This window comes from Platalea leucorodia, assembly GCF_965183815.1.
Source record: "Platalea leucorodia genome assembly, chromosome: 8".
Taxonomy (NCBI): Eukaryota; Metazoa; Chordata; class Aves; order Pelecaniformes; family Threskiornithidae; genus Platalea; species Platalea leucorodia.
The window spans coordinates 45,905,324-45,929,600 of NC_138830.1; the positions used below are offsets into that span (position 1 = coordinate 45,905,324).

At 48.0% G+C, this 24,277-nt stretch overlaps 1 protein-coding gene across 1 annotated transcript; it reads right to left on the minus strand.

Moving 5' to 3' along the window:
* Positions 1-7,149: 7,149 nt before the first annotated feature.
* Positions 7,150-9,826, minus strand: CEBPA (CCAAT enhancer binding protein alpha). Its single transcript, XM_082319582.1, has one exon. The coding sequence runs from the start codon at positions 9,678-9,680 to the stop codon at positions 8,703-8,705; it is 978 nt and encodes a 325-aa protein (XP_082175708.1). The 5' UTR covers positions 9,681-9,826; the 3' UTR covers positions 7,150-8,702.
* Between the last annotated feature and the right edge of the window lie 14,451 nt (positions 9,827-24,277).

Consider the following 24,277-nt stretch of genomic DNA (forward strand, 5'->3'; position numbering starts at 1 on the left):
CCGCCTTTATGCTTCTGCTCACTGGTGGCTGCCCGTAGCTGGCCTGCAATGACCTGTGCTGTAGCACCACGCTGATGAAGGGAAACTTGCTCTCTCGTTCACATATGTTTTACACACACGGCAGCACTGGAGACAGCATTGCTAGACTCATCTTAGAGTCTTGCTGTGCTCGTTTGCTCAGCCCTCTTTCCTCAGTCCAGAGCACAGTGCCTGCTGCAGCATGAACAAGCAGAGCTAGGACACCAGCTGAGCTTCTATCACCATCAACTGCACGATTTGCAAAGGGAAGAGCAGCCACATCAATATGTAAACTTTCTCTCTGTTAGCAGCATACTCAAGAAAGAAAAGGTAGACACAGCTCGGTGTCCTTCCAGGAAGCTCCCTCTGCATCAATCAGTAATGCCCAGCGAAACCAATGAAAAGACACCTGTAATCCATACCAGGCATGGAGCAGGCATCTTGCACAGAAGTACGTAAGCCATTGCTCAGTTATAAGCACGAAATACAAATGCTGAAATATATACTGCTCAGCTGAGCTCTAAAATGTTTTCATTACTTGAAATCTTCTCCTATTGGCTATGGAAAGGGGAAGAGCAAATTTCGCTCGATTAAATGAATACATGAAAACTCTCTCTCTCATCCAGTTGCTCATGAGCTCTTGGAGGGATAATCCAGGTCACTGACGTAACACTGAGGAATACATCCAGCTACTGAACAAAAGTCATGATGAACACCAGTCATGTCAAGAAACATCTGTTACTGTTTAAAATTCTAAGGAAATAATCCATATACAAATTACCTAATAAAAGTTACAGTTATGTTACCGATAGCTAAGAAATCAGATTTCCTACACCACTTGGTAATCAAATTACAAAATAAACTACATGAGCTAAATTAAAAATGTGAATGACATTCTTCACATATTATATAATGACCTATATATTGTTACGGGTCTTGTGAAATATCCACTTGGAGTTTGCCTTAGCAAATGCTGCCTTTAAAGTGGTTTTATCAACTCAGAATTCTTGATGTGATATTTGCAAATGTTGCTGCTCACAATGCAAACATCAAGCAGTATACCTAGAGCTTTATTTATTTACATTACCTACATGTTCACTTAAAATCAGAACCTGATGCTTTCATGTGGTAATCATGTATTGACTTTTTCAAATAAATGTTGCCAATAGAGTTATTGTATACATTCCTCACTTAGCAAGCCAAATAATACAGTGCTATTCTTAAAACTGCAGTCTAGGGAATCAAATCCTAGTTTTATTGCAGTCAATAGCAACCCCCCTTGCCTCCAGAAACAACTGGAATAAGCCAATTCTGTAACCAATAATAAGATAGGTCAAGAAATTTTTGGTATGAAAACTCTGGCAATCCCATTCTTTTGATATTTAACATGAGTTCCAGTAAACACAGGAGGGTTGCTGACTGGAATGAAGCAAGCAGCACTGGCACATAGCCTTCCAAATTTTATATTATTTTATGAGAAGTCTAAATGCTAATTTGCACAATTATGAATCAACAACAGACACTCATTTCAGCCTGACTCTGTCATCAGGGTTTTAACTGAACTGGCATGTCAATAAAAATGTGAAAATAACTTTAGAAAAGTTAGTGAACATACATTCCCAGTCCACCAAACTGAAGTTGGTTCCACCAAAGCAAATTAAACCCTAATGTATAAATGACAACAAAACAAAAGTAAAATGTATATGTGACAGAGATGACTGTAAGCTTGTATATAAAAGCTAGAATACGTGACAGTGACCAACAGCAGGTTTGGCATTCAGCCCTGATCTCACAGTTGCTGGTTCGGGTGTACTTACTGGTATTTGTTCGCATCGTCTCCTCTCCCTGAGGGCCTTCACTACAAATCACATGGTGGATCTAATACGTATCAGCAGCCCAAGATTTATTTGGTTCTTGAGGCCACGCTACAGCCAGATGCATTAGAAGCTGTGGAGGGAATACCCAGAGTGAGAAAACTGAGGTACAAAAGTTCCTCAGTATTCAAGAAAGTTCTGAAACATTTTGAGGCATTTATTCAGCCAAGACTTTCCCTGACTCTAATGGGACTTTGCCAGAGAATGGTTTGAATGCCTAAAGTGGGGTTAATTCCTAAATGTGGTTCTTTATTTTAGATGTAAATAATTAGAAATCACAAAACTCTGCTCAGAAAAGGTGCTGTGCTAGTCCCTCTCTACAGTCATTTGCTACTGACTTTCAGTGAAGCTGCACTCAGAAAAGCATCCATTGCTGCCTACTACTGAGCATCCTCATATTTTGAAGGAGAAGTCAAGTCATCAAACTAATAAAGGAAGAAGTAATGCCTAAAACTAGGGGAGGTCTTGAATCTCTCTGTTGACTAGGAACTGTTGTTAAAATATAAGTTGCCCTGCTGCACAGAAAACACAGGTAACCAGAGCCAGCTTCCACCGCATGGGCCCAATCCTGTTCCCACTGAAGTCAGTGGCAGAACTCCAACCTGTTTAATGGGAACGGCAACAAGCTTTCTATCTACTTAATATAAATGAAGATACACATCTCCTCTCTGACATATTTTGGGCTCAAAGCCATTGGCTGACACTTGTTTGGTTCTCTGCATGTATGTGACTCATGGGATAATATAATGCCTGATTTCCATTCTGCCAGACCTGTCTTTCTCCGTGGTTAACTATTAATTTCAGAGGCAAGATGCAATACTGCAGTAAAATAGGATGGTGTTAAACTAAGAAAATTGCACTTAAATATTTAGAGTAAATGAATCAGATTCCCTTTTGTGAGGATTCCCTTCCAGTTGAAGAGGTATACCCACGTAGTCCTTAGGACATCAGCCCATTGCTCCTGCATAGAGAGGGAGTTTGTGGAAGTCTCTAGCAAAGTACTTGGCAGGCAAGGTAGTGTAAACACACTGCCTTTACCCTGCCAGGATGGCCTGAGGAGAAACCTGATAATGGAAATGACAAAAAAAAATCTGTATTCCAAATAGTTGATTCTTGTTTCAGGCTACCTACACAGAACTGGGTTACTCTGGATATACAGGTGCTCGATAAACTATGAGCACATGCTGATTTTCCACCAAAGTTGTAAACTCTTTGGGGTAAGGGCTTACTTTCTCTCTTTGGATCTATAGCCTAAGTTTGAGATACGAAGTAGTACCATAATATATATATATAAATAATATAATATGGGCTGGAAGGAATGATCTGAACAGACTTTCTGATTCTTCTGAAGTTTCTTGTGACATGCTTATTATTACTAAGTGTTGTCTGGGCTTTAAAATGCAGTAACCTCAGATATGATACAGCAAATCACACTGAAACACAGATATTTCTGTGCAAGGTGTGTGTTTGTACACAATTTCACTTGTATAAACATGGATTTCATTACAGGGGAAGAAAGAGACGCCCAGAACCAGAGATGCCAATGTACAAAACACTATTTTTTACTTAATCTGTTATACCAAGAGAGGGCAGTAGGCCTGTTTCTCCACCCTTTACTCAGGTAGACATTTGCCATTCTTTCCACCACTGAATTGTGTCAAACCCAATTCAACCAGTAAATTCAAACCAGTAAGTGCAAAGCACTGAGAAGCACCTGCTTTCTCCTAACAGTAAAGCATCTTCCACTGCCCCCCTTCAGTGTGGAAATTCATGTGGAACACTCCAAAAACTGTTCCTATCCTCCAGCCCCCTGAAGCAGGTGGATGAGGCAAGCTCCTCAGGGGCAATTCACCCGTCACAGCAGAAAAAAAATAAATCACTGAGAAATCTTGACATTCCTCTGCCACCCCCAACCTGCTGCAGGACTTTGCTATGGTCATGAGCAATCTCTCAACTCTGTACACAATGCTAGCAGACAACTACTCCCTTCCTCCCCAACATGTGATTACTTGCTCGGCCTCTCAGTCACTGCCCACCCCCATGTCTCACCCCCTCCATGTCCCCAGCCCAGTGTCTGGGACTGGGGAGGGTGAGGGCTGGAGAAGGAAGGACTGCACAGCCACACTTGTGTGGCAGAATGGGCAGAGGCTGGCAGCATCACAGCAGTGCTGCGTATAAAAGGAGGAGGCTTGGTGGGAAACTTTCTAAAAGCCACCCCACGGCTGTGAAGACAAATGCCACTGAGTATATACACACCCACAGCACCCTACCCAGCACTGGAGCTGCTCAAGCCCTTCCCCAAGCCAGGATAAATAGTCTTGGTGCAAGGTGCGTGTGTGCGGGGAGTTGAGTGCTACATGCGAGGCCAGCCCCTGCCCGCGGTCCTGCCACGCTTACCTGCTGCATCCACAGGGCAGCCACGGCACAGCAGCGCAGCCTGCGCCTACCGTCCTCTTCTGCAGCAGCATGGACTGGCAGCTGTTTTCACATGAGCGTGCTGGACTAGATGATCCCCAGAGGTCCCTTCCAGCTCCAACTGTCCTGTGATATCTGGAGTAGACAGTGCATAAAAATCCTTTCCACCACCCAGCATTTATAATGCATGTCTAAATACAGCTGAAACAGGCAATGCATGGGGTCATACATAAGATCCGAGTGTTTCAGTACTGCTCGCTTTGATCCTGGTCTTAAGGCAAACATCCCTGAACATGCTGCTGTGAGAATTTTCTCATCTGGGCAATGACTTAGGGACTTGCCGAAGGCTCAGCTGTGTGCCGGGGTAAGGGTTCAGGTTGAGAGGAAGAGAGAATGCAGAGCTGCAGCTGGGGAGGGCTGGGAGGGGGCTGCCAAAGTAAAACGCAGGCTGCAAAGAACACAAAGAGGCTGCAAAGAGCACTTGTGCTGTGAGAACTTTTTTGTCTAGGCCACGGCTGGGGGCCTTGTCGAAGGCTCAGCCTACAGTTAGGGTTAGGATTAGGGAACGCTGCTTGCTTTGGCACTATGTTTAAGGCAAGTGTCTCTAAACACTTTTCTGCTATCAATAATTTACCCTTCGTAATATTCCAGGGCATGCTGTGTTTATATAACTATTGAAACACCTATGTGGTAGACAGGTGATCATAATTTTGAATCATAAAATGGTTGATTCTTCAGCCACTGAAGACCTGTTTAATCTACAGTTCATTTAAATTAATGGAAAAATCTGCTTTGTCTGAGGCCATAAATGATTTGGTGTAACTACACACAAACACACATGGTGAGTCACAGTTCAGAACATAACTCAAACGACCAGGACTGTATTCCCATGCTCTAACCACTAGATTACAGTCCCTCCCACATATACCCTGCAATAATCTTTGCTCAAATGATAACAGCATTTCCCCACTTTACACGTTGGACGGCATTACTCAGTAACGCACATCATACCCGACGGGAGTACAGCTCTGCAGGGCTGGGGGAGGAAGGAAGCACAAGTAAAAGTCATTCTTTTCGCCCGACACCACTAGAACTTAACTCTTCCCTTGGAAAATTACCAGCTCTGAATCTCCTGATTTACACCTAACTGAAAAATAAAATCGTTAATCCTGATCTGCACTCATCTTTCACCCATCCCGAGCAGCGAGTGCTTGTGGACTGATGGTCACAGCGGATTTCGGAGGAGCAGCCTTACCTTTCCTGCACCCCGCAGACCGGCATGAGCCCTGCCGGGAGGGGGCAAAGCCCCCGGCACCCTCAGAGCTGGCCCCATCCCGTGTGGCAGGGCCCACGGGGCCGAGCGGGACTCGCACGGCTGCACCTGCCCCGGGCCGAGGTGCGCTGGGAGCCCTTGCGAGGACGCGGCCTGCCTCCTGGCCTGCGCATCGCTGGGTCAGGCACCGGCGGGTCCAAATCTCTCTTTGTGGTGTTTAATTTCTGCTGTTGATGAGCCACGCGTGGCACATGGTGGACACGCCATGGGGGCAGTGAGCGACGGGGAGCTCAGCTCTCCCGAGAGGATCACCCTCCCCGGGAAAAGGCGGACACAAGTGCTGCTGAAGGGGACGGGACCCGGGGCAGCTTTTCCTCACACGCCTGAGGCGCAGCCCCAGCCCTGCCGCGGCCCGGCCGCCGACCCGCCGGGCAGGCGGCGCCCAGGCCCGAAGCCCCGGCGGAGGGGAGGACGGGCGGCGACCGGGGGGCCCCCCGACCTCCCCGCAGGACGCCCGGGCACGGCGCCACGGGCCGGGCCGCGTTACTCCACCTCAGGGCCGGCCGCCGCCGCGGGGCAGCTCCCCGCTGGCGGCCGCCCCTTCCCGCCTCACGGCGCGCGGCCCTATCGCCGCCGGCCTCGCGCCACCTCCCCTCCGCGCGCCGCCGGCCCCGGCCGCGGGCGGGGCGGGGCGGGGCGGGGCGGGACCGGACCCCCGGCGGGGCCGTCGCCCGCGCGCGGCGGGGGCGGCTCCTCGGGCGCCGCGGCCGGAGCCGCCGCTGTCCCCGGCCGGAGCCGCGGCCGGTCCCCCCCGGAGCCCGCGCTGTGCCCCACGTCCCGCCGACACCGGAGAGTCCCGGGGCGGCCGCTCCGGGCCCGACCCGGCCGGGGCGAAACTCCCCCGGGGCGGGGAGGGGCGCGGGCCGCGTCTCGGAGGGACGGGACGGGCAGCGGCAGCGCTGGCGGGCGAGCGGAGCCTGGCCCGGCCCACGGCCCCTTTCGCAACCCCCGGTGGCAGCTTGTCCCCTGCGCCCCGCCGGACACCCGCGGCGTCCCCGGGACGGGGCGGCGGGCAGCCAGGCCGCACCGGGCCCGCGGCTGCGCGCCCCCGCCGCCCGGCCGCCGTCCTCGTCCCCCCCGGCCGCCTCTCGCCGCGTCCTAGAGCCCGCCGGGGAGCGGCGGCAGGCCGGCGGCGGGCGGGACGAGCCCCCGGCCCGGCCGCGGCGCGGGTGGAAGGGTTAAGCGCAGGGTGACTCACAGGCACACGTCTGACACCACAAGTATTTAGGAAATTGCCGTTCTCTTAAAGGCAACCGTGTATTTATTTCTCTGGGGCGAAAACGAGGGAGCTGCGCTCCACGAAGGCGTTTTGGTCAGCAGTCCCGGCAGGGGCAGCGGGTGCCGGCGGGGAGCGGGGTGCGGGGGAAGAGGGGGGCTTTCGTACTCCTGCTGCAGACAAAGAACTGGAAACACACAGAGAGGCGAATGGTTATGGTAGAATATATGCTGTTTATTTATGAACGTAACCAGGACTTCCGACAAACTTTATATGGAGTCCCCCCCCCCGAATTCAAAAAAAATCCCACCAATGTGTGTGCATATACATACACGTATACATACCCATACACACACACGGCACACTCATACACACCGCCCCAGCACTGCGCTCCCACTGTCACGCTTTCAAACAGCTTCACGTCTCCACCTTGTTCTCCTCTCCCATCATGACCATTTCAACTGGACGAATTCTTGTGCAGCTACGACATGAGGAAGAAATGCTCTGCGTGGTGACCAGCGCTCCCTGGAAGGGGGCCTGTTTGTTTGTTTATTTTTCCCTCACCCTGGGAGAAGCTCCAGAGTCCAAAGGTGCTGCAGCACCGGGGACAAGCCTCCTCACCCCACTGCAGGCGTCCTGCAGCCCCGCGGCCTGCGCTGCCTCCCAGGCACCCCTGCCTTGGGGTTGGGAGGCAGCGGCCAGCCCAGGACAACGTGAAGAAGGCAACACGCACTCACGCTCACCCATCCACACAAATAATAAAATAACGTTGCAGCACAAGGGCATAGTCTCTGTCACCAGATAAGAAAGTTGTGTGATGGCAAAGATCTAAGAAACGCAATAAAAATAAAGTGTAGCTAGTATACACAGAAAGGCTTTCACATTACATGAGGCACAGCTTGGACAGACAGAGACGTGAAGAGGAGCTAAATGTCCTGGAATAAAGCAAAATACACTGAAAGTTCGTAGTAAATACCCGCATCGTTAGGTATTTATTCATTTGTGCTTCGCCACGCCGTGACATACAGTACAAGACACTGCTGCTCTTCCTTTTGACGGAGGGAGCTCACCACGCTCCCTCGCCAGCTGCTGCTCCATCAGTCCCAGGCTGTCCATCGGTCCCGCAGCGGCGGTGGCCCCTGCCCTGCTCCCAGTCAAGGCAGGGGACAGGGCTCGGCAGAGGCAGCCCAGCCAGGCTGGGACAGTCCTGGCAGCAGTCCAGCAGCTGCCCCACACCTCAGTGCTCCAAAGGGGCGTCCAGCGCTGCGTGTCTCTCAGCCTCAGCCCTCTCCTTGCCGGCCTCCCTGCAGCTGCCCTCGCCTGCTGCACCACAGGCCAGCTGGGGAGGGCCTGGCCGGCACCCCCAGACACCCTGTCCCTCAAGCCCGCACGTCCATCATCCTTTTTCCTCGCGCCCTGCCAGGCTGGGGGGAACAGAAAGCCCCCGAGCTCCTGCAGCCAGCTTTTAAGGCACATCTGGATTGCTGTGTGTGCTTTATTACTATTATTATTATTATTGTTATTTACCCTGTGTAGACACGTGGGCTTTTGAATTTCTTCCCTCCCCTCACCTTTCTCCTTATAAAACCCACCATGTTTTCAGCTTATTCGTGTGTCATCCCTAAGGCACAAACCTTGTAATACTACAGCTGCCTGGCTTCTTGTATTGGTCGTTAATTGTTAAAAAACAAACAAACAAAACAGAAACAAAACAAGAAAACCAACCCCCTCCCCCCCTCGAAACAATCTGAGATCGCTGCGCTCCGGTATGTATAGTATCTATAGGCGAGCGAGGGCGGCCCGGCAGCGGGCGCGGCCGCCCCGCCAGTCCCGGGGCGGCTCGGCCCTAGGCGCAGCTGCCCATGGCCTTCACCAGCGAGCTCTCGGGCAGCTGCCTGAAGATGCCCCGCAGAGTCTCCAGCTCCCGGGTGAGCTGCTCCACCCGCTTGCGCAGCCGCTCGTTGTCGGTGGTGAGCTCCAGCACCTTCTGCTGCGTCTCCACGTTGCGCTGCTTGGCCTTGTCCCGGCTCTTGCGCACCGCGATGTTGTTGCGCTCCCGGCGCACCCGGTACTCGTTGCTGTTCTTGTCGACTGTCTTTTTCGATTTGCTCCGGTGGTCCGCGGGCATCATCTTGAGGGCGCCGGCGGCGGGCAGGCCGCCGGGGGGGTGCGGGTGGTGCGGGTGGTGCGGGCTGGGCACGGGCGTGGGGGGCGGCGTGGGGTGCCCGGGCTGGAGGTGCATGGTGGTCTGGGCGCAGTGGGCGATCTGGTACTGCAGGTGGGACGGGTGCTGCTGCGGAGCGTGGTGGGGGTAGAGGGCCGACAGGGCCGCCGACTTGACCTCCTCCTCCTCGCGGGGCTCCTGCTTAATCACCAGCGGCCGCAAGCCGGGCGCGGCGATGCGCTCGTAGAGGGGGTCGAGCTTGCCGTCCATGTAGCCGGCCACGCAGCCGAAGAGCGGCTGCTGGTGGTGCTGCTGCTGGTGCCCCGGCGCCGAGGCGGCGGCGCCGGCCCCATGCATGCTGTGGAAGTCGAAATCCCCGGCCAGGATGGCCTTGGCTTTCTCCTGCTGCTTGCTGTGCTGGAACAGGTCGGCCAGGAACTCGTCGTTGAAGGCGGCGGGGTCGATGTAGGCGCTGATGTCGATGGAGTTCTCGTTCTCGCAGATGTCGCCGAGCTCCGCGCCGCCCGGAGCAGGTGCCGCCGCCGAGGGAGCCTCTCTGTAGCTGTAGGCGCTGCCGGGCAGGGGAGTCTGGAGCTGGTGGTGCTGGCCGCTGCTCATCGGGGGCCGGGAATCGACCTCGTAGAAGTTGGCTTGCTCCATGAAGCACCTACAGTCTGCCGGGCATGGTGAAGGGCTCCTGCAATCCAGGTTTCGGACGGGGCGGCGGCAGCGGCGGCAGCGGCAGCGGCGGCTCTACCAAGTCCGCGGCACCCCGGCCCTCGGCGGCGAACGGCACCGCGGCGCGGCACGGCACGGCACGGCACGGCACGGCGCGGCGCGGCACGGCACGGCACGGCACGGCGCGGCGCGGCACGGCGCGCCCGGAGCCCGTCCCCCGCCCCAGCCCGCCCGAGCCCCGCTCGCTGCCTGCCTGCCCTGTTGCTAGTGGGTTGCCTCGGTCCTGCGTGCCGTATATATACACCCCCGCAGCAGGGCCGGGGATCGCCCTCTAGTGTCCAACCTCCTGCTGGGAACCTTTGACCACCGCGCAGCCGGGTCTTAGCGCCCCGGCCGGGCAGAGCCGCCCGCCCGCCCTCCCCCGGGAGCCGTCGCGGCGGGGAGAGTGGCCCGCACGCCCCGGACCCCCGCCGCCGCCGCCGCCCCCAGCTCGGCGGGCGCAGGGCGCTGGGCTACGCCCGCCGAGGAGGCTCCGCGCTGATAAGCGGCCCGGGGAAGCGGCGCGGGGACTTTGCGCCCTCCCTGCCCGGGGCCGCTCGGCGGGGCAGAGCGGCCAAGGGCGGCTGGTACAACTCCACCGCCCGCTCCCACCCCTGCGCCGAGCGCTCCGACCCAGCGGCTCCCCGGCCGCGCTACGGAGAAAGTCTCAAAGTTCACCATCATCCGCGCGTACTTGCAAATATTTGGCCAGTCGGGAATATTCGCCCCGCCGTCTTTGCCTGCGGGACCCGGGCGCTGCTTCACCGGCGGTGGTGACCTGCTGGCAGCGCCCTGTCGCCGGGCGGGCTCGGAGCAGGCGAGCGGGGCTGCCCCGCATCCCGCTGCGGTCCGGCTTCACCGGCGGCACCCGCGGGGCTCGCCCGCTCACAGCGGGGCCCGCGGAGCCCGGCCCCGGGCGGCGCTAGGACCCGTGCGGGGATGGCGCCCGGCGGGCCGGGGCGGAGACCTCGGGGGGCGGCGGGGGCTCCCCCGCTCCGCTCTGCTGGGGGGTGATCGGCCGGGGGCCGCCCTGCCCTCCTTGGCGCCTACCGGCGGTCCGTCAGGCCCGGAGGGGCTGCCCTCCCGGGACGGAACAGCCCGAGCCGGGCCACCTGCGGGCCAGCGGCGCCGGCGGCGGCAGCCCGGTGCGGTGCGCTCCCGGCGCCGGCAGCCCCGCGGCTCTCGCCGTGCCCCGAAGGGTGGGGTAAACGCCCGGGTATCCCCCCGCACGGATCAAGCAGGTAAATTTAATTACGGATTTCCCCAAATGCACACACAGCAATCTCGGCCAGTGTCGGGCGCGGACCGACTCCCGGCGTTTCCCCGCGATAAAGCCGGGCGCAGCCGGGCCCCGCTCCCCGCGGCGCGGCAGCAGCCGGGTAACCCGGGGGTGCGCTCGGCCCCGCGGCGGCAGCCTCCGCGGCATCGCTGTCTGCCTTCCCAGCCTCCGCGGAATCGCTGTCTGCCTTCCCAGCCTCCGCGGAGGCGCCCTTTGCTTTCCCAGCCTCCGTCTCCTGGCGGCTTCGGAGAAGGCGATGCATGCTCCCGCAGCGCGGGTCTGGAGAGAGGAGCTGCATGTCTCGGCCACCGCCGCTCCTCTCCCAGGGCAGCAGGGACGGTTCCTGCAGCAGGGACTGTTCCTGCAGCAGGGACTGTCCCTACAGCAGCTCCTGTGCAAAGCCACAGCCTTCCCAGGAGCCCCCGTTTCCAGCTTCAGCTCTGGAGGGTGACGATGCACACGATTCCGTCCTGCTGCGATCCCTGGCAGCCTGCAGAGCAGATGTATCTGTCCTCTCTTGCACACCTCCACCTCAGGAAGCCCACGGGCCTTTAGCTCTGCTGGTCCAGAACGTCCCTTTGAAACTGGCATAGAGAAAGGACAAGTCAAGGCCGCTGGAGCAGGTGCAGGCTTAAAATTGCTACAGGAAGATTTGCAGAGAAAATGATTCAAACATAGTGATGACTGGAGAAAAAAAAAACCTGCTGCAATTCTTAGTTCTGGATGTTCTAGTAAAACAGAAACTTGTGACAGTAAATTCCTTGCTCAGAAAGGGTTTGACAGATTCCTTGCAATTAAAAATAATCAACAAAGTCTAAAACAGGAAAAAAATTACCGTTTACCAGGAACCCTTGTTTTTGTTTCACATGATGCACCTGTGAACCTCTGTTTCACCAGCAAAAGCAAGGCCAGCGGAGTCAGTTGGCTTTTGCACTCTAGTATGCTCTCAGGAGAATGGATTCGGTAATTACAGCAGGGAAACATATTAATTTCCAGACTACAGAATATACTTTTCACCTTTCACTATCAAAAAAAAAAAAAAAAAAAATCAATCCTAAATTCTTTTTATATACAGTCAGTATTTTCTCTAAGTATTCGTGTTGGCTTCAAGGCAGGAGCCGCCTCTCGGGGTGCTTCAGTGGTCCACAGGGAGCTGTAGCACTGTCTAAACAACCAAAACGCTAGTAAGGAACTCTGAACAAAGTCACAATCCAGAGGAAAAGCCTCAAGTCTGTGGCAGGAGCGAGTTTTGGATACTTCAGAGTGGAGAGTAACATGTCCCTGACTGCACCGGGCTCTCCAAATTCTGCTTGTTCTGTTCAAGTGAACCCGTTCCCAGAAAAGAGACAAACCCAGAGCTGGACTTTTTGCCTGCTGGGAAAAATATTGTCGGGAATAGCAGCTGGTGAGCAGTTTATACTCGGAGTTTTCGAAGGGCCTTATCCGACTCTGAAGTCGGCAGAAACAGGCATAGGCCATGGACATTTAAAATAAAAGGTCAGTGCTGCATGAAACAGCAGAAGCGTATAACTAAGTTTGTCATTTAATAATGATACCTACGCCTCTGTAGTCTTAAAATGCTCTCACATTTTATAATCATTCTGAAATTAAGGCCTAACCACATATTAAAAGAAATTCAAAATAAATCAGAAAGTTTAGGATCAGATTCCATTCCTAATTACTGTAATTAACAAACAAGTCCCCACAATTTAAGGACTGGTTTGCTCAGTATTTTTTTTTTACATAGCCCCCTTTTATCTAAGTTAAGAACTTCTAAATAATCTCTTTTTACACAAAAACATAAATTCCTGTTCAAATTGTTTTAATATGGTATAAATTGAGGTTCCCAGACTTAGACAAATAAGACAATTCTTCATCTTTTTATTGTCCCTCCTTCTTTAAAGGCAAGTAAAATGTTTAGAAATTGATCGGCCCTCAGACAGGCACAAATGCATATTTCCACATTCATATCAACAGTGACTGATACCAAATATTTGAAATCTAATGTCAAGAGAAAACTTTCGTTCTCATTGCTTCAGTTACATGTGTCAGGGAGTTAATTTAACTAAAAGAGGAAGGATGTCTGTTGCATACTACGGATCCCTGAAGCAGCGTGGCTGTCAACTCTTGAGGGTGCTATTCTTCCATCTCAAAGCAGATCTCGCCGTCTAGAAGCTAGGGGAGGACGGGAGAAGTGCTCCACAATTCAAAACAGCACCAAAAGTCATTTATACAAAGTCAGCTGTGTTGGTCTCTGCTAGTAGGGAAGGAAACTGAACAGAAAAGCATAATCATAGAGGAATGTAAATATCTGCCCTATGTAAGCGAATTTTGTGACTGTTAAAGAGTTTTTAATTGCACTGGAACACTGAAGTCTCTTCATTTCACCTGAACTCGGCTCCTGCGCTGTTCTCAGGCCTCTGACTCCCATGGGCTGCAAAATGGGTTACCTGGCTACAGGATCCCGTCTGGCTTTAAAGGCTCTTAAAACGCTCTGCTTCCTGATCCAGCAGCTTGGAAGGACGTACAGAACACGGCATGTGGCAGCCCCATTAAGAATCAGACTGCTATTACACATTTATTTTACTATCTTGTTAAACTAGAATATTTCATTGCTACTGACAATGCTCCAGAATGTCCTGTCTGCATGCAAAACTTCTTGGGGTAAATGCCAGCACGGCCCAACCTCTCCTCTCTCCCACCTGGAGAAGGGGTGGGGGGGACAGGAGACAGATTTGGCTAGGGCAGGGATGGGCACTGTGGAGCAGAAAGGGCAGTACAGCTGGCCTGGAAGTGACAAGGGGACATTATCCTCAGCTGGGCGTAGTGCTGTGCCACAAGTGCACCAAGGGAGTAGGCAGACATGGAGCAGCAATAGTTTCCTATTCGAATAAAGAGCTGGCAATCTACCATCTTACTTCTTCCGGTGCAATGAAACACAAACTTCTCCCCTCTCCTGTGTTTTCTGCCCCAGGGAGGGGAAACATGATACTGCACATAAAAGCTGTCACACATGACAATTTTCAAAGGAAAAGGCTTTATGTGCCAAAGCCTTGGAGGCCGGTAGATCAGTACACAGCATGGTATGACAAGTCAACCAGGACCTTCCCTTCAGCTGGGCAAGGCAGCTGGTGACTGATTACCATTTCTGATGTGCAGTTTGGTCCAATGACAGATGATTTAATTACTTATCATTACAGTTTTTCTCCTTTTGAGAAACACTGTATACAACTGCAAGGTGAACCAACTCAAATCCATGCTATCTTCCTCTTCCCTTTTTGTATCATTCCCTTGCCTTCAGGGTCTCTATGACCGTGTCCTCAACCCTTGCTGTCCTTGTGCTCTACTGAGTTCTGGCTCCTCTCCTGAGAGCTGAATCCTTTGCAATCACCAAGCTAGCTGACTGGGAGCATCTTTTCACTTCCACTTGCCTGATCACTGCTCACCTCCATTCAAATGGCGCTCATAACCCAGTCTGTTCCAACTTGTCACCTGTAATCATGTACAATCAGTCTGTGAAGTTAAGTGGTTTATCTGTCCACAATTTTTGCATGGTTAATGAGCCATTACATACATAGTTCCTCTTTTATAGTTAGGACCATATTTCACTGACCATATTCATGGTGCCCAGAATATTCCAAATGCTTTTCAGACACAGAATTAAGTTCTGTTCCAAAGAACACACAGTTGAAATACCACAAAAAAAAAGGATGTGATAGTATGCTCCTCACCTCTCGCCCTACTGTTTTCTTCTGCAGTATTAGGCCATCACCTTTGCCTCAAGACTTCCCTGAATCATGTTTACAGTTCTCCTGCTGGTATGCATCAATTATCCCTTTTCTCAATATTTGGCCTATCCACAAATCATCCATTCCCTCTCTAGTCTTTTACCTCAGATTAAACAACCACCTCCCTTCTTTCACACCTGAATTTACTTTCCAATCTTCTGTCTACCTTACAAACTTCAGTGGTTTCTCTCATCATGAATAGCTCACAATCTTTAATTCATTCATGCTTACATCTCCCTGGGAGGTGGAGCAGTGTTGTTACTCTCTATTTCACAGCTAGAGAGCTGGGAGACAGAGTGATTTGCGAAGGCCACACAAGAAATAAGTAGCAAAGCTGAGAATTTAATCTCTCCTATGTCCTGAGCTAATATCACAACCAATGAGCATGCACAAGTTTGACTACTGCTTCCCAACAAATAAAAGACTTTATTTTTCATATACTTCCTTGCTATTTTTAATTTTTTTTTAATGGAAAAGTTAAATTAACTTTTATCTTGAAATATATTTATTTCTGATGTGAACTGCCAAGAAAATGTCATTCTTTTATTTTTTATTTTTGCCATTGTATCCTTAAGGGAGCATATAGGAAATACAGCCTTTTTTTTTTTTTTCCTAGACCCTACCCCTAGTCTACTGAATTGAAGACTCTCATTGATCTGAGTAGAAACTGGTGCAGCCCCTTAGCTGGCATACAAGTTATGCAGCAGAATAGTAATAGGGGAGTTAGTTAGTTAGTTACGATATTCCAAACTCAGTTCCCAACTCTGCTTTTAAGGGCAGAGTGTTCTCAAAGTACTCTCTCAAGATTATAACTATTAGAATATGGCTGGCTACTTCTCATGGCATCATCCAAGATGTAATCCAAAAATGGAGATTTAACCTCCTTGTAAATCCAGAAAACTGGAACATACCTTGTACCTGTGTTTGCACAGGTGACACCAACTTCAGGCATTTAATTTAGATGTTCTCAAAGTGCCTACATGAGCTATGCAGGGAACTTAGGCTCACAAATCTCAGTGTCCTGAACTGCACCTAAAACTCCATACCGAAAAAACTCCATAGTCTTGTCATGCGTAAAGTCATCTGGACTGGACACCTGGGTTAGCATCACTATTTAACAAAATCCTGCTACTTAGAGCAATAGCATCTCCTCACTTGTATGAGTAATTCACTCTGATACCCAAACTGTACTATGATTATCAGCTCCTCCTAAAAATACTCACTTGCAATACTAACTAAAGTAGCAGCTAAGGCTAAGCACATCCATTGCTAACTGTTCCAGAGCACACCTATGTGAACACTGCAATGTAACACCGAATCACACAAGAAGAAAATAACCTTGTTTGTCTATTACACATGTATTCTGACTTTGCATTAATTCTTTGAAAATATTCATGTAGTCACCCCGTAACATTATTCACACCTGTTCTTTTAATGCAAAAGGTAGCTTATTGGGGTAAGCATAACTTTGGCAATATGTGTAAGGAGACCATGTATAGTCAATTCCAAATCATCCAGTTTTCAGAAGGTACATTTACAAAGATGGGCTAATACATTTTGAGAAAGCTACTTAAGTAATGAGGAACCTTGCCACTGACTTAGATGTTAACTTTTTGCTGACCTCAAAGACTTTCAAAAAGAAGATGTTACAGCACGGCTCAGGCTTCATCACTCTTTCTAAGTAGTTCTTGTTTGCACTGTGGACATTATTCTGGGAGTATCTGCAAAAATAAAATAAAAAGATTTATATTATGGCAATAACAAAATATGTCAGGCACTTTACAGCAGTATAGAAAAAGACCCTTTGCTACACAAGGAATTTACAATCAGAAGAAGAAGATAAGAAAAGTGAGAGCTATGGGACTGGAAAGGAAGACCAGTGTATAAAAATAGAGTCATATTTAAAATGTCAGGTTTTATAAATATTGACTCTATACTATTAGAAAGCACTTTTACTGCTCAGTGTTGATGCTGTCTTGTATCTGAAAATTTGACCTCCCTGTTGAGCTAAACTCAGCTTTCTTTAATTATCTTGCTGCCAGCCCAGGGATTACTGGCATGAGTAATCTAAGCAGGAGTTGGCCTACTAAATGAAAAATGTCAAAGGCAGCAAGAGGGAAGGGAGTCACAAGGAAGCTCTGCGAAGTTCTAGAGTCACTCGGTGACATCACCAATGAATTCAAACCGTGATCAAAACAACCGCCAGCACTGGGGAACACAGAGGAAGGAAGCAAGTCAGAGGCAATCTCAGCTTGAAAATGATCGTGGTTTGTTATCAGTTTCAAGCTAATAATAGCGATACTTCTGGCATCAGAATTTCCCTAACTCTCCTAAGAATAACCACTGCACAAAGATGAGACTTAAGAGGCAGCCTGCACTTAGGAGCAGGCATATGGTGCTGAAGTTCCCATCTGCGGCACGTTGACCCTGCCACAGAGTGATTTCACCTCAAGACTGACCATGCAGCAGGCTGACGGGGCGGCACCGACTCTCCTGCAACCACTGTCGGGTGACGTGAGAAATGGCCCTTCATTCCCTGCAGGAATTCCAAAGGTCACTGGAAAACATCCTGCGAAAGGACCTGGCACTCCTGCCTGCTGAGGTAACACCTATTCTGCCTTCTAACCCTTCATAGAAAGAGAGGTTGCACACAGTAACGTTCAGCATGCCAGTTCTGTTCATAAAAATAAGGAGGCATTACTCACCGTTGCATGAGTTCCACAAGACCTTCGCACTTACATTTTTCTGTTCAAACTGCAATCTTATGCTTTAGGTAAAACGAGTCTTTATCTTTAGTGCAATAAGAGTTAATCACAAACCAGGTGAGTCTAACGATCAGTAGGTTTCTCCTGAAAGGATCACAGTCCCATAAAAATCTAGAAACTAAAGTTGGGAGGTTACAAGGACATTTCACAGTTTTAGAGCAAACAGGACTGGCTACCTCAAGTTATGATGCTTGGAACAAACCATTGCTTCTGCTTAGTTTTTAAAGGCAGCTGACAGCTGAGCTACAGAGTGCTTTAAATAAATATTATCAGAATTCGTATGAATAAAATCAGAAAACTTCTTTTGAAGGAAGCCATCATCTTTTTAATTCATTTTATGGAAGCATAAAAATGGTATTTTGTTTGCAATAATATTTCAGAAAGTAAAAAGCCAGTGACAGCGCAAGGCTGGCTGAAACCCTCATAAAGCAATGCTGAAAAGGCACTGCCCCTCAGCTAGGAGGGAGCGACAACGTCTTGTGACTTACACGGCTAGATAGTTAATAGCGGAACTAAGTATAATCAAAGCTGATCATTCAGCAAGAGCCCAGGGCTGAGAGGATTCTAATTCCAAACAAAAAGTCCTTGCAAACTACTTCTGTTTCTAAGTAAAAAATGAACCAGCTATGAATTGGGTTCCCATACTGCAAAAATGTCTATTTTTTTCCTTCTACTGCTGTAATTAAAGATAGGAAATGGGAATAAATTTTTGGAGTCTAAGTTATTCACGCTGAATAATTCTTTCAGGCTTAAACAATTAAACTAGATGCTAATTTTATGCAAATTACATGTAATATATTAATATGAGCATAAATCCTACATTCCTTAATAAACCTCAACATTCTATTAATGGGGAATACAAGCAGTACAAACCGTTCCCATTTATGACATAAACGTGGTAAATATAACACAAAGTGAAATTTCACATGGCAAAGTAAAATTTAATTTTAGAACAATAACTCCTATATTCTTTAAAAGCAGGCAAAACCTCCAGATTTTTAATTACGTGAGTTGCATGGTTCTAAAAAGAGTTCATGCAACATGTTTTAGTGTTGGGTGCTACAGTGCTGGATTTTATTTTACTAAAATGTATGATTTTAAAAGGAAGATGATGATTTAAAAACCTGCATGGCACAGAACCCATAGCATGGTGAGGATGAACCCATGCTGGTTGTCTGCAATTCGACACTCAAGCTACCAAAGGAGAAGGACAGAAAAGTGTAACTCAGCACAGAACCCTGTTGCTCCCTGTCCGAGAAACAACTGCTGGCAGTTACCACAGCCAACACAGCTGGTATTTAGGCTGGATAAGACAGTACAGCTGATAGTGGGTCAGTATTTTCCATTTAAAAAGGGGTTATTCCACACCAGCATGAATCTTCTGGAGCCTTTTAGAAAGGCTTAGTAGATGGAAGTATTTATATAACTAAGTGCAGGGCTTATGGATCATTTACATTTAACTTCAGTCAAGAGATCATTTGCATCTATGGTAGGGTCTAGACCACATGGGAATTACGTTTCTCCTTTATTAATAAACTGAAATAAACATCCCTTACCCAGCTCAGCATGTCATTGGTAACAGTTTGAGGCTCCCGTTTCCTTCTTTTTTTATGGAAGGGCAAGACACTGTGGGTCTCCTAACTATAGTTGCCCCTTGTACATAGCTGTGCAAGCTCAGCTGCTGATTCCACTGGATATGCAAAAATTGGTGCCTGTATTTTATGGAAGACAATCCAACCCTAAATATCTGTGTCCCTATTATGAGAAAAGGCTAAATGTTCAAACTGTGGGAAATGCTGCAGGTAGAGCTCAGATCTTCTGACACACCAATTGCAAACTCAGTCTTCGGGAAGCCAGACTTTGCCCCAGTGGCCCTTGCCTGTGTTTCCGTGGGCTCAGAGCTATTCAGTCAAAGCTCCTTTGCAGCACTGAAATACTTCTAAGTCCTTGGATCTACATATTTTCGCCAGGGCTGAAAAAAATCCACCTGATGGTAGAGTATCAGAACATGTGACATGTATCAAATTTTAAGCCTATGGAAAATCTTCCCAGAAATCTATTTAAAAACACTCAGAAAGAAAGTAAAAGCATGTACACTCTTCAGTTTTCCCATAGCTCAGCTACCAATGCTGCTATAGCATGAAGGATCTGAGAGCTGTCTGTGAAGTCTCACTAAACTTGCGGTCACAGGTGGTGTGCCTTCACATGATGAAAGCCAAAGACAGGCTGTTTCAGAACATGCTGCAGTATTCTCTCCTGATGCCATACACTAGTGTTGAATAAACACCCCTACGTTAAGACAGTGTTCACACAAATGAAATATTTTGTTATAAACTTTTTGTGCTTAAGGCATTGGCATTTGTGCCCAAGGCTTTCCAGTTATTTATAGCACCAGAGTAGCACAATATCCCATGTTATATACTAGTATATACATAATATCTTGTTAGCACTAAAGTAGTCTCTCATAGCTGAGGTTCTCTGGGACTGGCTGCCTATGTGCGTATTCCTGCTAGGAGCACACATACACCTGTGTGCACTCATCCTGACTTCATTTCGTTCATAGGAAGGAAAAGACCAGCACGTGTGCTACACTCCTCAGTTTTGTCCCACCTGCTGAGTTCCTTAATGTCAAAGGGCTTTACACAAGAGGAAAAAGAGGATGGATGTGAGGTGAAGGTACACATAAACAACGTACCTCAAAGAATTTCATTTCCTGGTTAGCAAAGTCCTTTTCTCCAACTGCCAAACCACGTTTCCACGGGGACTGTGGGTGACTTCAAAGCAATGCCTGTCCTCCCTGGAGGAGGGCCCCCAAAACCTGGACAAAGATCGTGACTTTTACCACATGCATTGTGCGCTTTGAAGGTTTCTACGATTGTGTACACCTTGGTAAAGTCCTCTTTGGAATGTGTATGTTCAGCAAATATTTGGTATGCAGAGGAACAGTCTTCAAGGAAACCACCTCACTTTGGTAGAGAAAGTCTCGGTCTCTGCCAAGTGGCTGCTGGCATTATATTGATTGACAGTGCACATGCAGCATTGGGAGTCTACAAGAGCAGGTTCAATATGTTTTAAAGTGTTCTGTGTTCCCATCAACTTTTCCTTTGCATGTTACTCTTTTTTGTCCCATATTTTCGCAGACAGGCTGTTCCCTGTAAGTCACCGACATCAACTTTGTTGTAATATTGCTGATCCTGAATTCTTTCCTCAGGCAAAATTCCTGATAATTTCAGCTGGTGTCTTAATTGTGTAAGAACTTCTGACCAAATAAATCATGCCTGATGCAGGAAAACCCCACGCGATGGCTAAACAACTCAGAATGAGGAGGGTTTCCTCTGTACAGAGATTTGCTGAGTTGGTTTTTAAGGCCAGTGAGGTGCAGAAACATGACCTCAAAGGACACGCTAGCGATGGAGGGAGCATAAAGCTTCTCCTGACTATCAGGGGGAAGTCTGATCTAGTTACTGCTGAAAGGAGAGAAAATCAGATGCGCCCTTCTCCACTGACATTGTTGTCCCTGGGACATGCTACCAAAGTGGCTTATTCTACAAATTTGGCTGCAGCGTTTATATTCAATAGAAGCCTAATGCTAGATTGTGTCTGGTAAATTCACTATGACAGAGATATTCAGGTGCCTGCAAGTGTAAGTGTAATTGCTTCGTTCTTCTGGGAGTCTATAGCATGTTAGAAGGTATGCAGAACCAAAGAGCAGAGCACTGGGCCCCACTGTTTCTTTGGAATTTGCTTCCATTTCAGAAGGCAGATAAAGAAAAAACAGTTAACTCGCCAAATGCAGAGAATCAACTTTCTGGAAGAAGGATGGCACCGTTGAGGTAAGTAATTCTTTTCTGTTGGGGACAAGAGATAGACTCTACTTGCCTGATGAAAGTATCACTGTCACAAGTATCTAGCACAAAATTCTCCTAGAGGTTAGTAGCAGGAGGTCAATGACAGACATGCTGTAATTGCCAATACACTTTCTCCAATTGTCCTTCCACATATTTCGTATGATCCACGCATAAATAACTCATTTTCTAATCACTTCTATGTACAGAACTGAGGAAGAGTAAACAAGCAGGTGGACTATCCCCTGCCAGGTGACAACCTCTCAGTTTCTTTTTTCTTTCCAAGTGGCTGTTCATTGAGCTTTTTATGGTATTTCAGAGGTCATATAGGTTGCAGGGAATAATAAAGCCATTGATAAGAAAGAAGTCTGTGTCTTCATTCTCCCAACACCACGAGACTGAAGAAGAAACAGAGCTATGCCTCTCCAATTTCATTGCTTTTCTGGAAGAGTATTTATTTTAGGCTTCTGTTCTGAAGAACCATTTTGAAGTCTGGATAAAATTCTTCCCTAAAACTATTTACTCTTCTTGATATCATATGAATAAGGTAAAGTTCTTCACTAGAGTATACCCCATGACAAATAATGCCCTAGTAATTATGGGTGGGGATTTTCATGTGGTGACTGATGATGCCTTGGAAAAGAGCCATGGCACTGTGCATTCAGAAGCTAAGCTATCTAAATCCTTGCAGGCCTCGTTTATGCTTTTGGGAATATAGGACAGGTGTGGCAGTTACTAAACCTGGATACCTGAGAATTCACCTCTTATTCCCAGGTGTGGGCCATTAATTCTCGCTCAGACTTGTTCAGTTCTAACATGTCTCTTTTGAACCAGATTTTATATGTGCACATATACACACACGATACATAGCATTTTCCTTTCAATCCATTTATCTACTTTGTTTTTACTCATCTTTAGCTATGCAGCCTCACCTTACCTAACATTTTACATACACATAGCAGCAAACCCCAATATTGATCAGTGGCGATCTACAAATCCCTGTCGCGTTCTGTAGATACCAGAAGACTCGCCGTTTGCCTCGTTAGTACAATTACTGAAGAAGTTCAAGCCCCAGTGAAATTCACAACGATGGCTATACCAATTTCAATTGGATCACTAGACATCTGAGCAAAGGCAGAGAACACTCAAACACAAACATAGGTTGATAAAAACTGTAAAAGCCTGTAAAAAACTGTAAAGGAACATGACGCTCCTTCTTTTTGTTAGATGTTCTTCCAGAAATCTGAACACTTTGGGGTAATGTGACACACCTAGAACCTCCTCCCAGATCAGGCATTCTTCAGGGACACAACTGATATTTTCAAACTCAAATACCTACAAGAAAGCTTCTACTTCCGTATTCTGATATTTCTACAGAAGGTCACAGATAGTAACCCCAGCTACTTCGCTCACTTCAAAGGGACTTGTGGCTACTGAACACTAATGAATAATCTCATTTTTTTTTATCATCTTTATTTACTTAAAATACGTTGGTCACCTTCTAAGCAGTCCTCTGGAATACCGTGAAGAGAGGGGAGATACAGTTATATGTTAAATTTTGAAAAAGCACACCTTTTTGTGACAGTATTTTTATGTGCAGAGAATTCTCACAAGATGACAAAGGATTACTTGGGGTAATGAGATGGCCTTCTACCTCCAAATCCCTCAAGAGGCCACTGATGTAGTGGTACACTTCTCAGATCAAAGTACCATCTTGTGAAACGAAACATCTGTATTGGAGAACCTGAGCTGGTTTGGCTTGAAGCACTAATTCCTGACAGCATGAGGGATAGGCATAGGCTGGGTAAGAGTTTCACTAAAAAATAAATTTATCATCAACAAGTATTTTGTAGCTATGAAAGAGAAGCCTCTGATATGTGACTGTTAAAGAACCCAGGCTACTAACCAGAATAACATAAAAAAAAGTGAAACTTGCAAAAATGGACACACCTTTACCTATGCAGCTGGCTCATTCTAAAAGTGCTAGCTAAAAGTTTCTGATTAATGATTCCTGATAATGGCATGAAACGAAAATACAGCAATTAAGGAATTAAATCACAGGGCAAAACTAATGCAGATTCTACCTAGATGAAACCAGTCCATCAGGCATGAAGCACCAATTCCCCACTTAAAACTGTAGAGGAAATGGGAGCAGCTGTAGCTGGAGAGAAGTGTGGCATGTAACACCTATAAAAGTGACAGCTTGGGTTTCTAGTAAAAGTGATCACCAATATATTAGTTTTCTCAGCCAGTCTAAGATTTCTGTGTGAGCCTGATTAATTTTGCTATCACCCAATAGCCTGCTGAAGATGTGGGGGAGGGAACCGCTGTCTGTTTTGGGTTTTTTTTTTTTGTCCTCCTCGATTTGAGAAACATTCTCTTTATTTTGCCCATGTAATTGAGTTAATGTCTTTTCAGAAATCAGTGTGAGTAACTCCAGGTATCTGGATAACTTTAATATTTTGATAACTGCAAATAAGGGAAGTAGTACTGGAAGATGCAGAACTAGAAACTGGAAATACTTAGTTGCAAGACTTATTAGCTGCATAGAGAGAAAGAACAAAGGCATTGGATTTTTCCTGTAAATGAACTCCAGGCAGTGCTACAATAAAATGGATGTTTGCTATTAGAACAGAATGGCTCCTTTCTTTACTTAGTATTTTCTAGAACAAAAGCGCTGTAACTTTCCAAGGCTATAGTGAGTCAGTGCTAGAATTAGAAGTACAATCCTGAAATAGCGCTCACCACTGAGCAATGTTTCCTCTCCTTTCTCTTCACCTATCCAAAAAAGCTACCTCTGACAAATCATCTATTAATAGACAAGTTTCTATCATTTAAATTATTAAATTGGATTGAAAGAACA

Excerpts from the sequence above, each read along its gene's own strand:
- CEBPA (XM_082319582.1), bottom strand. The coding sequence starts at position 9,680 with ATGGAGCAAGCCAACTTCTACGAGGTCGATTCCCGGCCCCCGATGAGC.